Source organism: Pelobates fuscus, chromosome 2 (genome assembly GCF_036172605.1).
Source record: "Pelobates fuscus isolate aPelFus1 chromosome 2, aPelFus1.pri, whole genome shotgun sequence".
Classification (NCBI taxonomy): domain Eukaryota; kingdom Metazoa; phylum Chordata; class Amphibia; order Anura; family Pelobatidae; genus Pelobates; species Pelobates fuscus.
This window is the reverse complement of record NC_086318.1, coordinates 332,612,561-332,638,478: the sequence shown is the minus strand read 5'-3', so window position 1 is coordinate 332,638,478 and position 25,918 is coordinate 332,612,561. Positions and strand designations below refer to the sequence as shown.

The following is a 25,918-nucleotide window of genomic DNA, read 5'->3' as shown; positions in this document are numbered from 1 at the left end:
CATTTCCTGTCACTCGAATTTTATAAATTGCCCCACCCACCATTAATGTCTATGGCTTGTAATGAATTTGTTTACATTGTAATATTTCATATTGAAATTCCTCTAGAATTATTGGATACAGGTCTCCTTGAGATTATGTTGGCCATTAAGAGGATAGAAGGTACATTTGGGGCTTTATATATAATTGAAATTTTTGTTGTGCTTCTTACTTACGTGTGCACACGGTAAGTTCAGGTGGAGGAAGCTGTCTGTTGCTTTCTTCTGAGGACGCACCAGAATGCCTTACTTGTTCATCAGATAAACTACTCTGTAGAGTGACATAAGAGTGCTGAGTAGAGGTGTGTGGGAGGACGGATATGTCGGTGCTGTTACAATCCTTGGTGCTGCAGGGGCTCTCAGAAATTGCATTATCGATAGATTCACAGGTTGAGGGAGATGATTTAGTCTTGATTGACCGACTCTCTCCAGTGAGTTTCATCTCCAGATTCTGAATTTTAAGTAAACACCAAGTTTTCAGCTCGTTTACAACAGATCCCTGCAGGAAGTATTCAGACGAAAGTAAAATGATGAATAATAAAAAAAAAAAAAAATACATTGCTAAAAATGTATGCTCAATCACTAAGTACAAAAGACAAACAACCTTTTTCGCTATATATGCAGGTCTGATGTAGAAACATATAAAGATCAGTGAAACCTATGGGTCTAATCTGCCTTTATTTATATGGAAACACTGTGTTTTATTGTTGTTTAACCCCTTAACGCCGTTACGACGTTCTATGCCGTCACGCTTTAAGTGGCTTTAAAGCCGTTGTGACGGCATAGAACGCCGTAACGGCTTTGAGCCCTGGAGCGCCCGGGATACTTACCTTCCCGGCGCTCCGCTTCGGGAGGACTGCCTCACAGTCCAGGCAGCCCCCCCATGGCAAATCAGGCCCCCGGGGGCCATGTGATCGCTCTCAAAGAGCGATCACATGGCCCCCTATAGCTGGCTGTGGATCTGCCAGCAGGGGGACTGTCTAAAATATCAGACAGTCCCCCTGCTGGTGGGATCTGTAAAAAAAAAAAATAATTAAACGTGTAAAATTAAAATGAATATATTTATATATATATATATATAATATATGTATATATATTATATATATATATAATATATATGTATATTATATATATTTAACGTCATACATAGTGTATTTTAATACTAATTTAAATACATATATTAGTATTAAAATACACTTAGAATGACGTTACATATATATAATATACATATATTATATATATATAATAGATATATACACATATATTATATATATATATATATATATATATATATATATATATATAAATACGTATAATTACAATAATAAATAAATAAAATAATAAAATTAATAAAATATTGAAACAAAATTTTATATAAATTATATATACATATGTAATTTCATTCTAACTGTATTTTGTTATTAATATATATATATTGGTAACAAAATACACTTAGAATGACATTCTATATATATCTATCTATATATAAAATGCAAATAACCGCAAATATATATATAGATAAATACATATAATTACATAAAAGATTACATTAGTATACACGTAGAATTTAAATACCTATAAATGCAGATATATTAAAATTCTATGTGTATATTTAAGTAATCTTTTAACATAATTAGGTGATTTGATTAATTAAAATTTGATTGACATACCTGACAACACAGGGAGAAAGTGCAGAGAATTTAATTCGCAAGCACTATATTTGACCCTGTAACTCTCCAAGACAACATAAAACCTGTACATGGGGGGGTACTGTTTTACTCGGGAGACTTCGCTGAACTCGCATATTAGTGTTTCAAATTGGTAAATTGTATTACAACGATGATATTTTAAGTAAAAGTGACGTTTTTTGCATTTTTTACAAACGAACGGACTATATTATTGTTGTAATATGTTTTACTGTTTTAAAACACTAATATTGGGGGCGGGGCCTGGACGCAGAGCCGAGCGGGCGCAGGTCAGAGCTGCTCCCGCTCCAAACGCCAAATCTGCTGGTTAAAAAGCCTCAAAACGACTCCAAATCTCATCAAATGGGCCACCAACGAAGAGCTGCTGACAAGGGCTACGCGTTGGTGCCAAATACCAGGCACCGACTGCAGAACACCCAGCAACGCAACCCGAGGCCTACAAGCATGGCCGGCGTGGAGGAGGCGGCCGCTCCCCCGCCGCCAGCGACAGCTTACAGAAAGAGACTGGGCCCACGTTCCCCCCCCTATGGACCGGCGGGGGTTATCCCGGTCCCAGCTGCCCATTACCTGCTGCCAAGCGACGACGGGGTAACCCGAAAACGACTGACACTCTGTGCAGCCGTGGACAAGATGGCGGACTCTGCACGGACCCCCACCACACCGGACCTACTGGAGCCGCTAGAGGTCCGCCTTGACAAGCTATTCACAGCCTTCTGGAAGAGGCTCGAGAGCAGACCACGAACCGCGAAACCGCCACCTGACCCACCTTGCCCTCCCCACTACGCACCAAGCTTGATCAGCCGGCAGGCTCATGAGACACACTCCGACGAGAGGCGGAGGAGACGGGTGAAGCCCAGGGCACGTGGGCCATGCAAGCAGAGGAACAGGGGCTGCCACCAAGCACCCACCCGCAGACCTGGGGGCACTACCTGCCTTCCCCTAAAAGGAATCCGCTGGGCTACAACGGGACCACCGAAGCGAGACACCGTGAAACAGGAACCGGAACAGAATGCTGACAGGAGGAACGCCTTACCGCCGCATGGCAACTGGGTTCCTGCACGCAACACCGGCCTCTATGCAACACTGACTGCTCTATCCACCGACTACCTCGTCTGCCCTCACTCCCAGCGCACATGTCCAGCCTCCAGGGAAGGGGTTGGGTGACCGAGATGGACTCTAGTCTCCAGCTGGCTAAGGACAGTGTCCCCCCCTCTGCGGGCATAGGCTGAGTAAACTGTCGACCACTCTATAACAAAGCATATCTGTATTTTGTTCTTTTTTGTTTTTTCACAAAGTTAGACATAAGCCTGCTATCCTAATACTGCGGTTATTGTATATGCTATACTGTATCCTAATTACCATCTTATACCCTATACTCTATGTTACAGTATACTACTTTCTATTATAATGAGTACTCCCTCGCAAGTTAGACATATTTTTGCCATTATGAAACCGCAGTTGTCACATTAACATGACCCAGTGGCACTTTTATTTTATTTTATTTTATTACTCTACCTATGTGTAACTGCCCATTAAGGGAAGCCTGGACCGTAATTACTTACTAAGCAAGTCTGTCTACAGCCTCACTTAGGTAATGTACAACTAGACCTAATCAACAGGGCTTTCTTGAACTCCACGCTTAGTTCCACGAAGGTTTGGCAGACCTATCAGTAGAGGCAATATCGGTTAGACAAGCCACACTATTACATGTTTAAGTATCCTGGGTAATATAGCGGTAATTGCTTGCGATTAAATGGCTACTACCCTACACGCAATCTAACTGAATGTTCCTATTATAAACTTGTTAATATATAAAAATGTGCTCATTATACTACTGCTCCTAATGTAATGCTTGAAAAATGCTTGAGGATTGCTGTTGGGGCACCACAAGCTTGTATGTCTTAATCACTATGCACACCAAAAATAAAGAATTTAAAAAAAAAAAAAACACTAATATTTGTGTTTAGTGAAGTCTCCCGAGAATAACAGTACCCCCCATGTACAGGTTTCATGGTGTTTTGAAAAGTTAGAGAGTCACATATAAGGCTTGCATTTCATTTTTTTGACATTGAAATTTGCCAGATTGGTTATGTTGCCTTTGAGAGCGTATGGTAGCCCAGGAATGAGAATTACCCCCATGATGGCATACCATTTGCAAAAGTAGACAGCCCAAGATATTGCAAGTGGGGTATGTCCAGTCTTTCTTAGTAGCCACTTAGTCACAAACACTGGCCAAATATTCGTTTTTTGCTTTTTTAACACAAAAACAAATATGAACGCTAACTTTGGCCAGTGTTTGTGACTAAGTGGCTACTAAAAAAGACTAAACATACCCCACTTTCAATACCTTTGGTTGTCTACTTTTTCAAATGGTATGCCATTATGGGGGTAATTCTCATTGCTGGGCTACCACACCGTCTCAAAGGTAACATTACCAATCTGGCAAATTTCTATTTGAAAATGGAACGTTCTATATTTGACCCTGTAACTTTCCAAAACACCATAAAACCTGTTAATGGGGGATACTGTTGTACTCGTGAGACATCGCTGATTACAAATATGTGCATTTTTGTGCAGTAAAACCTAACAGTATTATGACATTCACAGCTAAAATGTCAGACGGAAATACAAATTTAAAAAAAAATCTTATTTTCTCACATTTTTTTAAAATGTTATTCATAATGAATTATGTTCCATATATGAATAGTTAATGATAAATTAAAGCCCTGTTTCTCCTATTATATATAATAAGTGTGGGTGCATATAATATGAAAGAGGGGAACTACGGGTGAACAGACATATAGCGCAAATTCTAGTTTTTGTTTGTTTTGTTTTGATCAGAACGTGCACTATTGACTCCGTCCTGAAGGGGTTAAAGTGAATATTTTTATACCTGACGTTTTTCTGTTTCATTTTTTTGTGTATCAGCTTGATGTTGGAGACGGCAGATACAGTCAGCCCTCTCTGCAGACATCCTCTCCACCATTAGCTTGTCTAGGACACGAAACTGCAAATAGATAAGTAAATAACAGTCTCAATAAAATCTTTCAAATAAATGCTCACCATTCAAAAATATGAAATTCGGTGGTGTCAGTAGCAACCATGGACGTACTGTTTCTGGCACTGTTCCCATCCAGTATCTCAACCTTTACATATTTATGACTTGTGTGAGTTCCAAGGCATAGTAGTAGTGTTACATATTCAGGTTAAAAATATTGCCTATTTCTATTTCATATTCTTATAAGAAAGCAAACTGTTATGCACAAAACACATTAGAAAGTTTAAATTTTTTTGCCTTTAGGCAATCTTTGTCCATGGGTTACATGGGTGACATTTTTTTAATGACAAAATGTCAGTCTCCTGTCTTTCCCAGTCAGACCTTCCTAAATTAGCGAGCGCAGATATTGATGGCTTGCGGAGGCGGATTTCGGTGGAAGAAATAGATGCGGCCATATACTCCCTAAAAGGCAATAAAGCTCTGGGCCCTGACGGCATTGACAGAAGCTATTATAATACATTTCAAGAAGAACTTTCACCACATCTTGAGTCCTGGTTCAATGATCTAATGGAATGGGGAACACCAGATAGAGATATGTCTTTGGCAGACATCATACTATTGCTGAAGCCCGACAAAGACGACTCGGCCCCAGAAAACGTCCGCCCGATTTCTTTAATAAATCATGATTCAAAAATCCTTGCTGGCAGATTAAACCCCATTCTTACACGCCTGATCCACGTGGATCAGGTAGGATTTGTGCAAGGCAGACAATTATTCGAAAACACTAGACGCAATGTAGATCTCATATGGAGGCAGGCCACCACGGGAACTCCGACTTTGATCAAATTGCCTTATCTGTTCGAAGTGCTAGCGCACATTGGCATTCTGGACCCATTCACAATTGCAATTCGTGCAATGTATACTAACGTTAAGGCACAGGTTCAGATCTCAGGAGCAAATGTTGCCCTGTTTAAATTGAATAACGGCACCAGGCAGGGGTGCCCCCTTTCACCGCTACTAGTTGCCCTATGCCTGGAACTGCTCCTGCAGGCGATTCGCACCAACCAAGATATTCAGGGGATCACAGTTGGAGTACAGCAATATGTGGTATCGGGCTTTGCTGATGATGTTTTATTGACCCTGACCAAACCTAGGGATTCCATGGCGGCACTGACACATGCACTGGAGAAATATAGTGATTTAGCAGGATGAAAAGTAAATCTGATAAATCAAGTGCGCTCCCTATAGGCATGTCGACAGCAGACGCGGCGCACATAGGTCAGACCTACTGCATACACACAGCCGAGGACCACATTAAGTACTTTGTCGTACAATTGACAGCGGACCCCACTCAACTATACAAACAAAAATGGAGAGGTGGGTTGATAAGCCAATCTCTTGGATAGGCAAGATACACTTTGTGAAAATGAATGTGTTACCTAGAATATTGTTCCTATTCCAAGCCCTCCCAGTTCGACTGACTAAATCCAACTTAGGAGCCCTCCAACAGACTATTGGCAACTTAATTTGGCAGAATAAGAAACAGAGTTTACCGCAATGTCCTATATAGAGCAAAGACGAGGGGAGGTTTAGGTTTGCCAAACCTTTTTTTTTTTTTGGCAGCCCAGCTAACCCAGATTGCGCTGTGGCACTCTCTTCCCCCAGAGGAGAGAAGGTGGGTGGGTTCAGACATGCCATAGTTTTTCATGTGGGTACCTAAAGACCGACTATTAACTTGGAATACCCAGCAATCTTAAACTCTTTTTAAAATATGGGATCGTCTTCCCCTTCTCCGTTACCCCATTTCTGAGGAATAGGGCATTCCCCCCGGGCATGACAGCACGGGACTTTAGGTGTATAGAATGCACAGGAATGCAGCGACTCTGCCATCTATATGAGGGCGGGTCTTTCATAACTTTCTATGATATTAAAACTAAGGCCCCATTACAATCTTTCGAGTTCTTTCGATATATCCAACTTAGGAACTATGCCCAAGACTCTAAAGTTAAGAAAGCTGCACTAACACGTCTCACGTTCTTTGAACAAATGTGCCTTAGAGAACAAATCCCGAGAGGCATGATCACAGTTCTCTATGCCCACTTAAGCACTAACACGTTAGAATGGGGAGAGCTTGCATATAAAAACCAATGGAAAGTGGACTTAGGTGAGGAGCTGGAGGGAATAGAGTGGCAGGAAATATGGGAATCTGCTGCAACATCCTCTATATGTGTCTCTTTGCAGGAACAAGCATACAAGATCATGTTCAGGTGGTACACTACCTCAGTCAAACTGTATAGAATGAACAAAATTCCAAGGGACTTGTGCTGGAGAGGGTGCGGCCAGAAGGGGATATATACACATATGTGGTGGGAATGCCCAGAGGTACAAATATATTGGAAAAGGATTGCAGCATTGCTGTGAGATCTGCTCAAGAGGGAAGTCAGCCTTTACCCCTGGGTGTTTTTATTAGCCAGGTCTATGGACGATTGGACAAAAATGGAACAAAAACTATTAAATAATATGAACCTGGCAGCCAGGAGGGCTTTAGCACAGGTTTGGCTTCTGAGGGAGACTCCTTCTCTAGATGCCGTGATACAAAAAATCAAGGACATATACCTTATGAATAAATTAACTGCCCAGGTACGAGGGACTTTGAAAAAGTTTGGGGCCCTTGGATGTCTAGCGATGTGGATAGTTAAGGGAGGAGTGGGGTGGGCTAAGTACCCTACCAATACCACTCATCCTCCTCTCGGCAACTGAAGGTTGCTGTAATCATCCTATATCCCCGCATGGGGGGACTTTAAGGATCCTTCTGGGGGATAATCCTCCAGGCTAGACCATTGTAAATCGCTGCGGAATTTGATGGCGCTCTATAAATATCATAATAATAATAATTATAGATCATTCCCCGGAAGGTCCACATGCGCGCATAGGTCACCCTCGTTCTTTCCATGCTCTTCCAATTGCTTCCCCCTCCCTATTCCTTTCCCATCTGCCTCTTATCTTTTTTCCTCTAGCTCTTACTTTTACTTTTCTCTCTCCTTCAGGTGGTGCCTACCATCTACTAAGATGGGGCTTCTTATACGATAGGTACAGTGGTCTTATAACTTAGCGGAGCAATGACAACATTGCAGAAGGCAGGGTGGACATCGTATGTACCTTGGTCCTATATATAGATTTAAGGGAGTGCATAAGCTAGGCACCAGACCTAATTGTTTATTTCTGACTGTTAAGATTGTTGTACTATGTTTTATTCTAATTCAAAACCCTGGCGGGGCACCATCAACCTCAACACTCGAGGAAACTAGCCCACATTGAACTGTTGATACTACTAGTGCTGTTAAAGTTAGTTGTTTTTCTATCTGTATAACAACATTGTAAACTTATTATCTTTCAAATGTACACTGCGTTGTTAAATGCTACTGTTTTGTGTATGGTGTCATGTCATGGCAAAAATAAAGAAGAAGAAAAAAATGTCAGTCTCCTCTGGAATCAACTTTTTCGTTAAAGGAACACTGTAGCTCATTAAAGTGGTCTGATTACGATGCAGTGGTGTATTCTGGTTTTGTGGTGCCTTAGGCATAACAAAACTCGGGCCCCCTTCCAAATTTCTCTTCCTGACAGACACACGCTCTCACTGATGCATGCACTCACTTACAGATACACAGTCATTGTCACACACACTGTTTAACCAACACACAATTTCACTAAAACATACACATTCACAGACATACACACTCACTCATTGTTACGCACACACACTCACATTCACTGATAGACACTCATTCACCGACAGACACACACTCACTGACAAGACACACATGCACACTCACTGATAGAAAGGCTTACACACTCACTGACAGATGCACACTCACTCAGTGTCAGACACACACACACACTGGGACACACATATACTCACTGACAGATACACACTGACAAACACACGTATACAACACTCACTGACAGATATATATATATATATATATATATATATACACTCAGTGTCAGACACACACATTGACTGACAGACACACATACACTAGCTGAGTCGCTGACAGACACACTAACAGACATACATTAACTGACACATATACTCTGTGTGACAGACACGCATAAACACTCTGACACACAGATACACACGCTGAAACATGCATACCCACACTGACAGACACACTCTCTTAATGACAGATACAGACACACTCTCTTAATGACAGATACACACACACTGACAAACACACACACACACACTGACAAACACACACACACACACTGACAAACACACATACTCACTGACAAACACATATACACTCTCAGTGACAGACACACACACTCACTAACAGACACAAACACTAACACTTCCAAACAGACACACACTAACACACTCACTAACAGACACACACTAACAGACACAGACACTAACACTCACTAACAGACACACACTAACTCACTACCTAACAGACATTCACTAACAAGCACACTAACACTCACTAACACACTCACAGACACACACTCACTAACAGACACAAACACTCACACATACTCTAACAGACACACACTAACACACTCATACATGTTTAAAGTTTTTTTTAAAGTTCAATCTACCCAGCCTCCCTACCTTTGGGAGTGCTGGAGTGGATTCTTCACTGGAGTCCAGTTGGACTGCTGAAGGCTGGGCTGGCAGGCACGCATATCGTCGTGCCTGCCAGCCCCCTCTCGCGCCAGCTCTCTCTCTCGCCTCTTAGTAATGCCTGGAGCCGTAGTGACATCATATTCTGGCTCCAGTATCACTGCGGTGTGCGTGAGGGAGCTGAACAGGGGCCGCCACCCGGCTACATCAGCGCATGCCAACCTCAGGGGGCCCTGAGGTGGCCAGCTGGCCAGCTCCTGGGCCCCCATGACAAGAGGCGGGCAGGGCGATTGAGGGGTGGCTTTTTTTGCCGCCCCCTGAAAGTGCCGCCCAAGGCAAATGCCTTGTCAGCTTTGCAGTAAATACAGCGCTGGTGCAATGTGATCTTGTCCCTTAACCCTACAGTGTAATTATTGCAATTTCTGAGAAACTGCAATATTACCTCTGAGGGTTAATTCCTCTTCTAGTGGTTGTCTACCAGACAGCCACTAGAAGGACTACTGGGTACATAGACAATGACTTTTGGTTGTCTAAATGACACTGGACATCCTCACGCTATGCAACTGGAATCCCAATAGGAAAGCATTAAGTATAATGCACATTAGGTCTCCCTCGCCGACGTCAGGCAGAGCCTAACCAGGCAACAAAGGACATTAGGCCAGTCAATACTGTAGCCTTTATTTGCTTGTCAGCACAGTCATAGTCAACATTTTCCTGTTGTTCTGGCTGTCCGAATGGCCTTCCTGAATTTTTTATTTTATTTTGTTGTTATGTAATTGCATGTTAAGGTGCAGGCAGGTAGTTAATGGAAAAAATTGCAACAAGCAATTAATTTTGTCCCTAGATAAAAAAGCCAACTAAGTTTCTCCCCTTATTCTATTTCAAAGGTGGCCAGGTGGTTGTTGTTTGGGGTCAGGCATGGTGGTATGGGGTCAAATTCCTCTTTTGTGACTTGATTTGGCCCCATCTCAACTCCCTGAGAACCTTGTCCATCATATTTATAGCTATAAATACCACTTGTTAAAACAGATACTTTCCCCTCAAATACTGATTTGTGGTATCACGTTCCTTTTAATTGGTGTTTAAGTTATATAATGCAGGAACATAAACAGATGTTCTTTAACTTGCAAGTCACATTATTATTTATACTTGGAAATCTTACAGTAGGTGAAAACAATGCTCACAGCTTAATTTACACAACCTTGGGGTTAATCGCAGCGTAACGCACCTGGTGCTGAGTTTTGCTGTCCATTTGTCCTAGTTTTGCGTTCACTTGATCCTGCACTGTAACAATCTCGGCTTTCATCTCTTCTTTCGTAGCTTCCAACTGATTTTCCAGTTTACTAAGCAGTGGCTCACAGCGACATCCACTGATTGGGGCCTGGAGAAAATACATCCCGATCTATTATGATAGCTGAAATGCTGGTACTTAAAACACCACTGTACTAATATTATTGTAAGAAAATATCAATTTTTTTTAAAGTACACAAAACAAAATTAAGTGAAAAGCTAGCCTAAAATCTAAATACATTCTACTTAGCAGTGTTCTCCTTTATAAACACAAATTAACATTGTTGCATAACAAGAATAAGTGACATGAAGATTAAATGGAACCAGACACTATAACCTATTATTGATTCCACCAGTTCTGTCCCTCAGTTCAGTATTAAACTGCTTTTGAATGGTTTAAGACCTTATGTGCTGTTTTTGCTAATGCAGAACAACAATGAACAGCGGTGATTGGCTGAGAGTGTTAGCTGATAAATCTAAGCCTATTACAGTCACCTATTGCAAATATGAATTGGTACGGCAAAGCAGCAATGCAATGTCTGCCTTAGCTATACCACCAGAAGGAGCCAGGGACCCTTGTTGAGTGTTAAACCATTCAAAACCAGTTTAATCCCTTAAGGACCAAACTTCTGGAATGAAAGGGAATCATGACATGTCACACATGTCATGTGTCCTTAAGGGGTTAACAAATGGAGTTGTTCATTGTTGACGCCATCCTTCTGGATCTCCCGCTTCCACACCTAGGATTCTTGGCAGGCATGCTTGTGGCCTAAAATTTGAAATTTACCTTCAAGTCACATTGAATTCTTGGCAACTCACACTTTAGTGAAAAACAGGATATGTGTTGAACTGACAAGAGAATTGCAACTTGTAGACCTAAATAATTCAGCAAGAAAAGTACCTTAGATGTCAATATCTCACAATTCCTGGTTTGAGATTAACCCCAATTATTGTTCAGTAAACAACATGCTTTGTCCATATAGTTTACATATATATATATATATATATATATATATATATATATATATCTACAATAAATCAACAGACTTCATTGCAATTCATTCTGTGGACATTATTATTATTATTGCTATTTAGCGCCAACTTATTCTGCAGCACTTTACTATAATAAAAGGGGAACATTTAACAATGAGAGGCACAATTACAAAAAGTTACAGGAACAATAGGTTGATGAGGACCCTGCTCAGATGAGTTAACAGTCTAGAGGAGTGGAGTATAAGGACACAATACAAATGACAACAAGGGGGACAATAAACAAACAAGGAGGGAAGGTAACAGGTGCAAACGGTGAGAATGGAGTGTGGCTCTTTAGCAGAGAGCCAGAGAAAGATTTGTGACAGAGAAGTTACTCTGTGAGGCCATAAGCATTTCTAAACAGATGGGTTTTCAAGTGATCTCTTGTAGAGCCAGGAAAATAAAGCTCTGGTCATCAGCAGATTGGAGAGACCGAGAATGGGCATTCTAAGAGTGTGTTTGGAACAGCCTTTGTATTATGTACCACTAAACAGATGTGCCTGATATCCTCACCCTACCACGTCCAGTGTTACTAGGCCGATCAATGAGAAGGAGAAAGTCAAAACCTTTGTCTGTCAGTGATTTCCTTCGGAATAAACTTCAGGAGTGGGTAGTAAGCACTGTAAGATGTTTTATGATAAAGTTTATGCTCTTTTGTACTCAATTTGAGGGCCATTGCCCATTGCAGTTTTTTTTTTTTGTCTATCATAACGCTATGTGAGTGGATTGGTTTTAAATAGTGTGTGCAATACAGTAGATCATTTTAATATAGTATATTGTTTCCTTATATTACTTACTTAGCTTCCCCAAGGAGATAGTGTGCAGAGCAGCAGACTGGCACGATGAGAGACCAGGGTGAATGGCAGCACACGAGTGCTCGCTTTACACTAGTCCTGCGGCCTAGGCCCTGCTGAACAGTGATTGGACAGGCAAGATTGTATTGGGGTGGGGGGGGGGGGGGGTTGTGTAAGTAACTGTGTGTGCCAAGAGGTGTGCTAAAGAAACATGTATTCCTGACCTTATAGTGTTAAAACTGCCATCTAGCCCCCTCCCCCCCCCATCCGCCTCCTGGACCACCCTTGCGTCTCTAAATATAGTCAAATCTTACTTGTATTCAAGTCTTCAGCTGCTGCCTCTGCCACTAATCTGCCTGCTGTCTGATGACATCATCAGACGTGGTGATCTGAGCCAATCACAATGCTTCCCCATAGGATTGGCTTAGACTGTCGATGAGGCAGATCAGGGGCAGAGCCAGCACAAGTCAAACACGGCCCTGGCCAAACGGCATCTTCTCATGGAGGTGTATTGCATTAATGCATCTCTGAGGAGAGTTCAGCGTCTCCATGCAGAGGTCTCTGAGGAATGGTCAGTGGAGTTATCACTAGGCTGTAATGTAAACACTGCGTTTTCTCTGACTCTACTCACCAGTACGAATACAATAAACTGTACTTGTTATGGTGACTATAGAGTCCCTTTAAAAAAGTTGAACATGTGTAGGAGAAGATGGAAAAGAAGTATTTGAAGGCTGAAATAAAACAAAAAAAAAAGATGATGCGTATATATTCATCTGCTTTATAACTGTTTGAACTGTCTGATGATCCAGTGATATAAAACTGTAATTTTTATGGTTATATTTTATTTAGGAAGGTAGGAGGAAGACTGAAATGTAGATCCACAGTATAAATGTGATTACTGTAAAGCCCTCAAATAAACAAAATGAATGAAATAGTTACTCCACTGCACCATTCATACAACGCAGTAAGGAGAGCCTGGTAATTCAATGTGCTTTGCGTGGGTATGTTTATTTGCAATCTCACAGATAAAAGAACTTTGGGCAGCAGCTGCAATCTAATCTCATTATGACAGTACCAAGCTCCCCTGGGAAAGATGACTCAATGAAACAGCAGAAGCAGAGGTGGTGGCCAGCGATAGGACTGAATAAATCGATTTGCTGACATCATTGTAGAAAACAATTTGAGATTTTTTTTGTGAAATTGAACTTTCCTGTTTTTATTTAAGTCACATATCCACCTATTTCATTTTTATTAGGCATTATGATAATTTTGTAAAAAGATAACGGCTACACACATCTGGATTGCATCTTCATTAATGGGACAAGGACTTACCAAATAACAAAAATAATAAGGCAACTAGTTAGCACTTAAAGGCTTATAAAGATTTAGGTGGCTAATATTGCTGTCAGAAACCCCAGTCTGATCCGTGGTATGCAGAGCACTTCTAGGCTTACCTGCATCACTTTGCCATCTTTCCCTCGGTATAAAGTATAGAGTTGGTATGCTCTGGCTTCGTGGGGAGGAAATGTTGGAGAACCACCTCTGTGTTTGCTTTTTCTTCTGTGGTTATGGTTGGCCTCCTGGGCAGCAGAAAAAGGCTGCTGGTCTGCCGGTGACGTAGGGTCTGAAAGAGCCGAGATCTAAAAGAAAAAAGTATGTGATAATAATGGCTGATGAAGATGTCTACATTGCTACAGACAGATTAAAAAAATATATCTTCCGGATCATTGTGGAATGAAAGCTCCAATCTGGCTAGGCAGGGACAGTCTTGCTCATCTGCATACCCGTCCAGTGATCGTAATGTAAGGTATTGTAAATGTAGTGTTCGCAGCTAACATGATGATAGGATGTAACTAAACGCACACAGATAATTAATGGTAAAATAAAATGGCTTATTATACTCCTTTTAAAACTCCAAATGTCCTTGCATTTTGCAAGCTGAATTCAGTTTGTTTTTTTATGAAGCAAGCAGTGCAGGCTCATCCATAGGGGCAGCTAGGGCAGCGTACCACCAGTTTTTCTTGCATAAAAAATAAACTATATAATTAGGATTAATAATCTCTTCTGTGTGTTTTTAACAGTTTTTTGTTTGTGTAAACTTATACATAAAATGTGTTCTTTCCCATTAAATATTAGTACTGCTGTTCCTCTTGTTATTCCTCTCTGCTATTGCAGACGCCTAATTGGATTGTTGGGCAACATCCCAAAAATCTTATTAAACTTTATGGGAAGTAGCCTACTTCACCATCATTGGCTGCTTGGTAGCCCCTTATTGCTTGTAAATGGAGCTCATTAGAGCAGCAAACAGGCAGAACAAACATAGACCTTAGTATGCAGGCTAGCCTACGAGCCTGCATACTGGGCTCTGATTGGCTGAGTGCACCAGAGGGTGGAATTTTCAGAGCTCCACTTCCCCTGAGGGATGTGTCTGATTCTGCTCCCTTCTTAGCTCCCACAGCACAGCTCTCTCCTTCTCTCCCAGCTCCCCAGGGCGCCAGCACTAGAAGCCACTGCCTTAGGGACAGGCTGGCAGTGGCTGCATGTAAATCTAATTTTTTAATCTGTAAAAGAAGAAAGGACTGGGCACTCCAAATGTATTGGAACCCAAATGTCCAGCAGCAATGTTTTGATGGTCTTTTTCAAGCTGGAAGCGTCAAAAATTTGCTGCTGGGCATTTGGGTTCCAAAAATTGTAATGTATAAAGTCTTGGAATACCTGGACATTTCTTCTGTTCCTGATTACAAACCAGGGCTCGAGTCCTGCAGGAACGCATGGGAACGGCGTTCCTGCACTTTTTCCAAAACAGGAACGCCGTTCCCGTTACCAGGCCTGCAGGACCTGCCCTGCTACCTGCACACAGGGGCCATCACACGCTGTGTTCCCTCTCCAGGCTCTAACTCTCGCGAGACCTGCGGCTGTCAGAGCGTTGCCACAGGTTACCATGGCAACGCTCCGCACAGGCGGGTCTCGCGAGAGTTAGAGCTGGAGAGGGAACACAGCGTGTGATGGGCCCTGTGTGCTGCGGCTGCCTCCCTCCACCGGACCACCAGGCGATCTCCCCCCTCCCTGACAAGGTAAGAAGCAGGGAGGGGGGGGGAAATATAAACACAAAGTTTAAAAAAAAAAAATGCTTCCCCCCCTATCATCCAACACACACACACACACATCCAACACAAACACACACACACACACACAATCCAACACACACACAATCCAACACACACAAACACACATCATCCAGCACACACAAACACACATCATCCAGCACACACACACACACACGCACACACACACGCACACACACATCATCCAACACACACACATCATCCAACACACACACACATCATCCAACACACACACACATCATCCAACACACACACACATCATCCAGCACACACACACACACACACATCATCCAACACACACACACACACATCATCCAACACACACACACACACATCATCCAACACACACACACACACATCATCCAACACACACACACATCATCCAACACACACACACACACATCATCCAACACACACACACACACATCATCCAACACACACACACACACATCATCCAACACACACACACACACATCATCCAACACACACACACATCATCCAACACACACACACACACATCATCCAGCACACACACACACACACATCATACAACACACACACACATCATCCAACACACACACATCATCCAGCACGCACACACACACACATCATCCAGCACGCACACATCATCCAGCACGCACACACACACACATCATCCAGCACACACACATCATACGACACACATCATACGACAGACATCATGCAGCACACATCATGCAGCACACATCATGCAGCACACACCATCCAGCACACACACGCACACACCATCCAGCACACACATATCATCCAACACACACACACACACACATCATACAACACACATCATCCAGCACACACACACATCATCCAGCGCATGCACACACATCATCCAGCACGCACACACATCATCCAGCACACACACACATCATCCAGCACACACACACACTGCATTCTTTATACACAATCTGCACTTACAACAAACACACTACATTCATTATACACACTATGCATTCATTATACACACTCTGCACTCACTACAAACACACTACATTCACTACACACTGCATTCATTATACACACTCTGCACTCACTACACACACACACTACATTCACTATACACACTGCACTCACTACACACACTATACACACTCTGCATTCATTACACACACTCTGCACTCACTACATACTACATTCACTACACACTACACTCACTACATACACTGCATTCATTATACACACTTTGCACTCACTACAAACACACTGCATTCATTATACACTCTGCACTCACTACAAACTACATTCATTATACACATTGCACTCACTACAAACACACTACATTCATTATACACACTCTGCACTCACTACAAACACACTACATTTATTATACACACTGCACTCACCACAAACACACTACATTCATTATACACACTCTGCACTCACTACAAACGCCACATTCATTAAACACACTCTGCACTCACTACACACACACCACATTCATTAAACACACTCTGCACTCACTACACACACACTACATTCATTATACACACTCTACACTCACTACAAACACACTACATTCATTATACACACTGCACTCACTACAAACACACTACATTCATTATACACACTCTGCACTCACTACAAACACACTACATTTATTATACACACTGCACTCACTACAAACACACTACATTCACTATACACACTCTGCACTCACTACAAACACACTACATTCATTATACACACTGCACTCACTACAAACACTACATTCATTATACATACTCTGCACTCACTACAAACACCACATTCATTATACACACTCTGCACTCACTACAAACACACTACATTCATTATACACACTCGGCACTCACTACAAACGCACTACATTCATTATTCATACTCTGCATTCACTACAAACACACTACATTCATTACACACCCTGCACTGCACTATATTCATAGGAGTGAGATTTTTTTAAAGGGGGGAGGGGGGCGGGAATCTTGGGTGAGTTCCCACACTTTTTTCCCCAGGACTTGACCCCTGTTACAAACTATCTCTAGGGTCTTGGTGATAGCCCTGGGTTTGGTTGCACCCAAGTCTCTATATATGGATGAATGCAGTTCCTGGTTTGGCTTTGAAATACTGTCAAGCTAATTTGTCATGGCGGAAGTTACTGCTAGGTGTTATGAGGTTCCTGCAGCCGAACTCTGTGCTCTCCTCGGCTGGCTCTACCCTGACTGTGAATGTTATTTAGGCAGGCACCTCTTCACACATCGGGTCCGTGCCTTAATACGTTCTGCAGGCAGTGCGGGAGGGAGCCGGGCAGGAAGTGCAGAGAGAGGCAGATCGGTAACAGAGACACCTCATGTTACAGCCGGGGCTGGCGCCATTAGTGGAGACAGAAACGGAGCGTTGCCAATAGGGCACAAACATTCCCACCTGTCGGCTCGCTCTTTCATTATATAGGCTAACACCGCATAGACAGCGACACCTGTCACATGGCAGTTCCGCCCACCTGGTTTACAGACAGGCAACGCACAGACAGCTGTGCCTGTCACTTGGTCTTCTAGCTCCCCCTGCACACCCTGCCCTGAGCCCAGCACCCAATTCACATAGTGACAGGTACCACTGCAGGCATCTGTCTAAACGCATCCTGGCCACTGGACCGACTGCTCATTTATTTTGTTTAATCTTTTTTTTTGTTATTTGTTATTATTTCTTAAAGTAATCTTTTAAAATATCTTGTGGCTAAATTCTGTATTACATTTGTAATTTGAATATAGTCTCAAAACTTATTTAACTCATTAATAGAAATCTGTCTTTATGGTTTATTCCCTATATAATATTGTTTCCATTTTTACAAATTGCGACATGTAGTCTTGTAGCTTGAACATCAACTGGTTTGTCCAGAAACATTATACAGCCATGACCTTTTGGGCAATGTTTCAATCATAGTTTAAGACTTTTTCAAGATCATATTAATATATTTTTGAAAGAGACTTAGATTTAGGGAAACACTTCTCCACAATAAGTATGTCTCTTCAATGTCCAGCAAACTATTTGTTTAATACATTTTGGATGGCTATTTTTTGAATATTTATTTTCATTTTTAACTTTATTTTTTTTTTGTTGAGTTTAGCATCCGTGGAGAGCAGAGGTGTCTTAGTCCTGGTTCCACAAAATTCATAAAGTTATTGAGATATATTTATTATGCGTACAAAAAATACTAATATCACCATTAATATTATATTATTTTGCTTTAATTTATGACTATAACGACAATGCCATAGCCATCATCTTCTGTAAATGCTTGCCTTCTAAGGAATGACCACACATTACAGTACAGCACTGACCCATTGATATTCCTCAACGCTTTGTGGTACAGGAGAGACAGCAGATGCATTGAATATGATACCTTTTCTTTTGTCTTTCCTCTTTTGCTTTTCCTCGGTTTAAGTCCTGCAGTTGCGGCTCTTTGATCGTCTTTCCCATCTCCCTGTTTAAAAGCTGCATTCTCACTGCTGTGGGTCTCGTCTGCCGCTGAAATACTGGCCTGGATGAATAATTTCAGATATTGAAAATTGTAATGGATTTATATAGATTATTATGGCATTTATTTACTAATCCATAAATTTAGGCCAAAATAGGCTTGCTGGGATAATGGCTTATTGGAGAAATTGTGGCTTCTAATTTGCAAAATCCTATAGTTAATGCTTGTTTAAGTGAATAAACCTAGCATATCTTTTTTCTATGGTCTTTTAGTGTGAGATTGACAAATAATACTTTTTAAACATGTTTAATGGTTAAAACACGACACAATCCAAACAGTAAATAAGTAAAACACAAGACTTACAGTAAAGGTTTACATACAATACATATATGACCTATTAGGGTATTAGTGTTTGAGATTCTCATGAGTGGAAGTATGCTTTATGATTGTTGTCTGTTTTGTTATTTGATTTATTTTAGTTTTAATGAGTTTCTGCTAATATGTATCCTAATTTATCTCTAATGTATTTTTTAAGAATTCCAGTGTCATTTTAAATACTTCTACAAGTGATACCTCATAAAGTACTATATTTTATTCAGTACAAATTTCCAAAGACTAGAGAGACCAGAAAGCAGAGCAGGATTAACCAGAAGGTGACCCTAGGTGGCCACCTATGGCTTAGGGGTTAGACAGGGGCCGCAGAACCACAAATTTGCTTGGCCTCATTAACAATTCCTATGTGAAGAATGAAGGGAGGGGCCCCAAACTGGTAATCTTTTTAGGACCCCGTGAGAATTTCTGTGTCAGAAAGTGGCTGAATTTTCGCAGCCTCGCAGGCAACCCTGGTCCTCTAACTGTCCTAACCGACTTTTTAAGTTGGGCAGAAAAATCCATTGCAAATAAGCTCAGAAGGGAACAATAAGACACTACATTTTAATTAATTGAAAATAATACTTAATGGTGAAAACTAAGAAATAAAATCACTGACAATCAGACTGACAACCACTGGGGGTACTTCCTCATTGAAGATCTTCAAATTTCAAAGGTCTCCTACCTTTGGAGTCATCGTGCACAGCATGATGATGTCAAGTGCATCCATTTTTTTTTCATAGAGAAGCATTGTATTTAATACTTCTCTATGAAAAGCATCAGATTGGACACAAATTATTAGAATTATCAACCTCAACAAAGATAGAGCAGTTGTACAGAGCAAACCAATTCAGTACTGGATTGCATGTAAGTTTAAATTGCTTTATTTTAACTTTTTTATTTTAACAAATCAAATGCAGAAAAAGCATTACGCCGACATTTAAAAAAACACATATATTTATTTTTAATATTAGAGTGTTCTTTTAATATCTGAGTGTACTTTTATAGTCAAGGAAATAATCCATTGCAATTCTAATATTGGTCAGTAGGTGGCACAAGCTCAATGGCTTACTACTAATACAGTATGGTGCAGAAACAGTGTTCCTATTCAAAGTAAATATAACTATTGGTATCAGTACAATGGTCACACAGTATACTCAGCCATAATCTGCTCAGTGAACCACTTAGCTGACCAATCTTACATGTTAGCCGCAGTGGGAACCTATAAAATAAGTGTCATTTACTGAAGTCCATCCATTGATGTTAACAAGTGTTAAAAAGTAGAAGCAGAAACATGAAAGCCTGCAACTGTACTGTATTTGTAGTTATGCTCAATTGCAGAAATAATCATTTTCAACATATTTCTACCAGTGATATTTCAAAGAGTACCATTATATTTGCTACAAATTCCCAGATACACAAGCGCCAAATAAGTGGCTGAACTTTTACAGGAAATCCATGGTCTCGTAATTTAAAAAAAAAAACTAAATGTATAAATTGGTCACCAAATCCATTGCAAATAGGAACAAAAAGATACAATTTACACGAATTTACAGAAATGTCATACTGTGGAGTGATGGAAAAATAATATAAGAAAAAAAAAAAGAGGGGTCCTCCACTGTAGCATACCTCCCAACTGTCATGCCGAACTTACCTTTCTTTAATCGCTTCCTCTTCTCTCCCTCTCTCAGGACCGGTTCTTCGTTTCTTCCTATCTGATCTAGTTTTCCTTAAAACATAAGACAAAGTAGGGACTTTGTCTTATGGAAGTTTCCTACACCTGACAAGCTATGACCAGTGGAGGAGCAAAGTGTGCTTCATTTCCTGTGGTCATTTCCCACAATTCTCACCTTTCCTCCATGATCTTGCGATGCCTCTTTTCTTTACTCCCGAACGACCTGTCATTTAGACAGGACGCTGCCGAAACTACCGAATTTCGTCCTACCAGAATGAGAACAGTTTGTTCATTCATGTTAGGACGACATACGGTACTTTTAGGTTGGTTTGAAATTTCATTTCATCCAATCCGTGCTGCGGCTGCATCTTGCAGCCGCTTAGTAGATAGATCCCTAATTCTCACGGTATTAGGGAGCTATCTACCAAAAGGCTGAAGGACCTAAATTGGTCTTTCAGACAATTTCACTAATACTAAGTAATGATTACTTAGTATTAGTGATTAAACTGACCCTACTCGCTATATCGCAAGTAGGGGCATATCTAGTAAACAGTGAGCAGCCTCTGGTAGAAAAAAAAATAATAACCCCCCCACAATAAATGGCCCCATGGTGGGGCATCTATTAACTAGCAGGGGGGCATAGTGTCCCCCCCAGCCCCCACCCATGCCCTGCGAGTGGGGGCTATGCAAATAAACGGGGGACATAGGGTTTCTCTTGGCCCCCACCCATGAGCGGCAGGTGGGGGCCCTAAATGACAATGGGGGGGACCTATTGTCCTCCCCTCGGCCCCCATCCTTGAGCGGTGGGTGGGGGCCCTAAATGACAATGGGGGGGACCTATTGTCCTCCCCCGGGGCCCCACCCATGAGTGGCAGGTGGTGGCCCTAAATGACAATGGAGGGACCTATTGTCCTCCCCCGGGGCCCCACCCATGAGTGGCAGGTGGGGGCCCTAAATTACAATATGGGGGGAACCAACTGTCCACCCCATGGCCCCCACCCATGAGCAGCTGGTGGGGGCCCTAAATGATAATGGGGGGACCAATTGTCCTCCCTCCCGCCCCCACCCATGAGCGATGGGGGCCCTAAATTACAATAAGGGGGAGGAAACCTACTGTCTGCCCCCACCCATGAGCGGCGTGTGGTGCCCTAAATGAAAATGGGGGGGACCCATTGTCCTCCCCCTGGCCCCCACCCATGGGTGATGGGTGGGGGCTGAATGTAAAAATACCCCCACCCCAGGGGTGACTAAGGGTCCCAAAGCCCCTTATAACCCACCACCCCAAAAAAATTTAATAAGCCATACCTACCTCCCTCACCCTTAAATAGACAATAAAGAGACAATAAAACTAAATACCTGTAAATAAATAAATAAACATACTTACCACTTGATGTCTTCTTTTTTCTAAAACTTTCTATTTCCAGCCCCAAAAAAGGCCAAATAAAAATCCATAATACCCATCAAACTTATCAAATAAAATAAAAAACCCAAGCGCCAAAAAAAATAATCCAGATGCTGAAAAAGTAATCCATATTAACCCAGCGAGGGCACGGCGCAGACTGAGCGTGGGAAAGTTCTTTGGAATTTTCCCATGCTGTGTAATTTGACTCATAACACTCTGATTGGTTGATTTCTCATAACACTCGGATAGGTCTCCCCTGTTGTAATTTAAGGCGCCCACCTGCCACTCATGGGTGGGGGCCGGGGTGGAGGACAATGGGTTTCTCCTCCCCCTCCCCCCATTTAGGGCCCTACCGGTTGCCCATGGGTGGTGGCAGGGGGGAGGACAATAGGTCCCCCCATTGTCATTTATGGCTACCACCCACCATCATGGGTGGGAGCGAGGGGGGAGTACAAAAGGCCCCCCCCCATTTTCATTTAGAACCCCCACCAGTTCCCCATGGGTGGGGGTGAGGGGGGGAACAATAGGTCCCCCCCATTTGTCATTTAGGGCCCCCACCCGCCGCTTATGGGTGGGGGCGGGGGGGAGGACAATTGGTCCCCTACCCCTTTTTTATTTAGGGCCCCCACGGGCGCACATGGATTGGCGGCCGGGGGGGGGACAACAGGTTCCCTCCTATTGTCTTTTATGGCTCCCACCCACTGCTTCCCCCCCCCCCCCCCCATTTTATTTGCACAGACCCCACTGGCAAGGCAAGGCAAGGCAGTGGTGGAGGGGACACTATGTTGCCACCGCTAGTTAATATATGCACATCATGGGGCTACTTTTTGGAAGGGGGCGGGGTAGTTAAGTAGACATTTAATTCTCCCTTATGTGAGGGAGGACATGGGGGGGGGCTTAGGAAGTGGCAGGTAGCACTGCTCCCTGCCGCTACTATTTTTACATTTTACAAGGAGGGAGCTGCACACCGGTAGCTCCCTCCTTGTAATAAACTGAACAAACGAACACTGATATTCGGTGTTTGTTTGCTCGTCTGAAATTTCTATTCATTCCTCTGTCTTTCTGATGAATGAATAGACGAAATTCCAGTAGCGAATGCCCAAGTGTTTAACTGGGCATGTGCAGGAATTTCACAGATCTATCTAGTGTGGGCAGATGGGACTTCATCTACCCACACAAAGATGGCAGCGCCGGGCACAAAATAAAGAACAAAATATAGGTAATATGGGGGGCTTAGGGGCATTTGACGGTGAAGGGGGGGCAATTAGATGTAGTGGAGTCGGGAGAGGGATTTAAAAAAAACTGGATTCGGCCATGACAGTGCGAGGGACCTCAAATCAGGCAGAGCACTTATAAGATGGCGCCGGAGGGGAACTCGAAACAGAGACCCTGCATGGCAAGTGTGAACACGATAGCCCACTGACCCACAACACCCTGAAAAAACTTCTGGAAGAGATGTCAGACAAGATTGTGGGGAAGATGGACAGCGCCATCAAAGACTTAAGAAAGGAAATACAAGATATAGGCCAGCGCACATCGCATGCGGAGGATCAACTCTCAGAAATGGCGGAGGCTCACAACTCCCTGGCCGACACTGTAGAGGGCCTGGTCGCAAGACTGGACAGCCAGGACCTCAAAATTGCGGATATGGCACGACGCAACATTCTGCGAATAAGGGGGGTTGCAGAAGCGGTTAAAACAGAAGACCTCACCGCTCATATCCCAGGCTTGCTGAGGGAACTATGCTTGCTGAGGGAACTGGCTCCAGACTTACCACAGGACCTGCTCCTGTTGGATAGGATCCACAGAACCGCCAAACCAAAATTCTTACCGGCTGACACGCCAAGAGACATCCTACTACGAATGCACTATTATCACGCTAAGGAAGCAATACTCAATGCCAGCAGAAGAAGGAAAGTATTACCAACGGTAACAGACGCGACTTCCGAGACATAACCACACAGCTCAGGGACAATCATCTCCCATATAGATGGGGCTACCCTACCAAACTTCTGGTGATGAGAGAAGGGAAAACCACCGTCATTGGATCCCCGTAGGATGGCCTAAGAATCATGCGGGATTGGAACATAACTGTCATACCAACGACGGAACAAGAGAGGAATAGGGCCAAGGCCCCACAGGAATGGAAGAGGACGAAAAATAAAATAAGAGACAGAGACTTTGCATGTGGATGCTATATGGCACCTATAAGCACAAGACCGCCAACTATGGGGCAGGGTAAAGTACTGTATTGTACTACACACACGGTATAACTTATATGCTCCTGATTGAGCAAGGGGATAGGTACTTTATAGCACAGAGGGACCAGGGAACCGCAGAACCCGGGCTACTAACCCCCACCCTGGCCAATGAGCAGAGACGCACCAGCCTAGCATACCCACCCGAATAAGAGGTGCATAGCCAGAGAGACATCCACATATGCCCCCCTATGCAGGGATATATTATAGTGGTAGAAAAGTCCCAAAAAAAATAAATAAAAAAAAAAACACCTGTAATCAGTTTAATGTATAAGGCTTTAGACAAAAGTTGGAACTTTCCAACGTACAAAACAAAAAATAGCCGCAGAGGGAGACAGCTCCCAAAGGGCGTGAGGCCATAATCCTCTACCCCCAAGGCACGACTATGCAGTGCCACGCCGGCTCAACGGCACCACTAGTTGTTAGGAATGTTTATGTAAATACTTTTGTTTATGTTACTGTATTGATGTATGTTGTTCTATGCTATGTTTTCGCCCCACATGCTGGGCAAATTGCTACCAAACAGACATCAGGGTTAGTGGGTAACCCAACACTAACGGCCACACGAATATTGACGAGGCCTGGAAATTGCCAGACCAATGTCACCAAATGTTCCGCAAGCCCAATAGGAAAACTACCTAATATACAGAGGGACACACTGCTCAGCTCGACCAAGCTGGGGAGAGCAGGTACCCCTTAAACCATAGACTGTCACGTGAGATGTAAGGCGTACCGCACTCACAAGCCACCGTGAAGCTCTGTACCTTTAAAGTCAGGGGCCTCAATGCACCAGTACCAAACGCCACTTGCTTAACAGGGAAGTTAGAGCCCTGGGAGCGGACATAATATGCCTCCAAGAAACACACTTCAGACACAACGATCACCCAGCAATACTGACCACCGACTTTCCACACCAATTTCACGCTACGTCTCCCACGAAGGCTAGAGGGGCATCCATTCTAATACACAAAGCCGGCTCATTCACGCTACACTCTGCAGACATAGACCCGAATGGTAGATACATCATACTCCAGGGGTTGTTTAATGACATGCTATATACCATCGTAAACGTTTACTCCCCAAATATAAACCAGAGAAATTTCTTGCACAAAATCCTAACCAAAATAAACCACATCCAGA

The 25,918-nt window shown here is 42.7% G+C and overlaps 1 protein-coding gene across 1 annotated transcript in view; it reads right to left on the bottom strand.

The window, feature by feature from the left end:
• Window positions 1–25,918, bottom strand: part of ANKRD6 (ankyrin repeat domain 6) — a 239,589-nt gene that overhangs the window by 9,293 nt on the left and 204,378 nt on the right. Inside the window, exons 11-15 of the mRNA XM_063443571.1 lie at window positions 19,000–19,137; window positions 13,938–14,123; window positions 10,596–10,748; window positions 4,636–4,749; window positions 214–535 (exon numbers count right to left, since the gene is read on the bottom strand). Coding sequence (XP_063299641.1) covers window positions 214–535; window positions 4,636–4,749; window positions 10,596–10,748; window positions 13,938–14,123; window positions 19,000–19,137 — 913 coding nt within the window. The remainder of the gene's footprint in view (window positions 1–213; window positions 536–4,635; window positions 4,750–10,595; window positions 10,749–13,937; window positions 14,124–18,999; window positions 19,138–25,918) is intronic.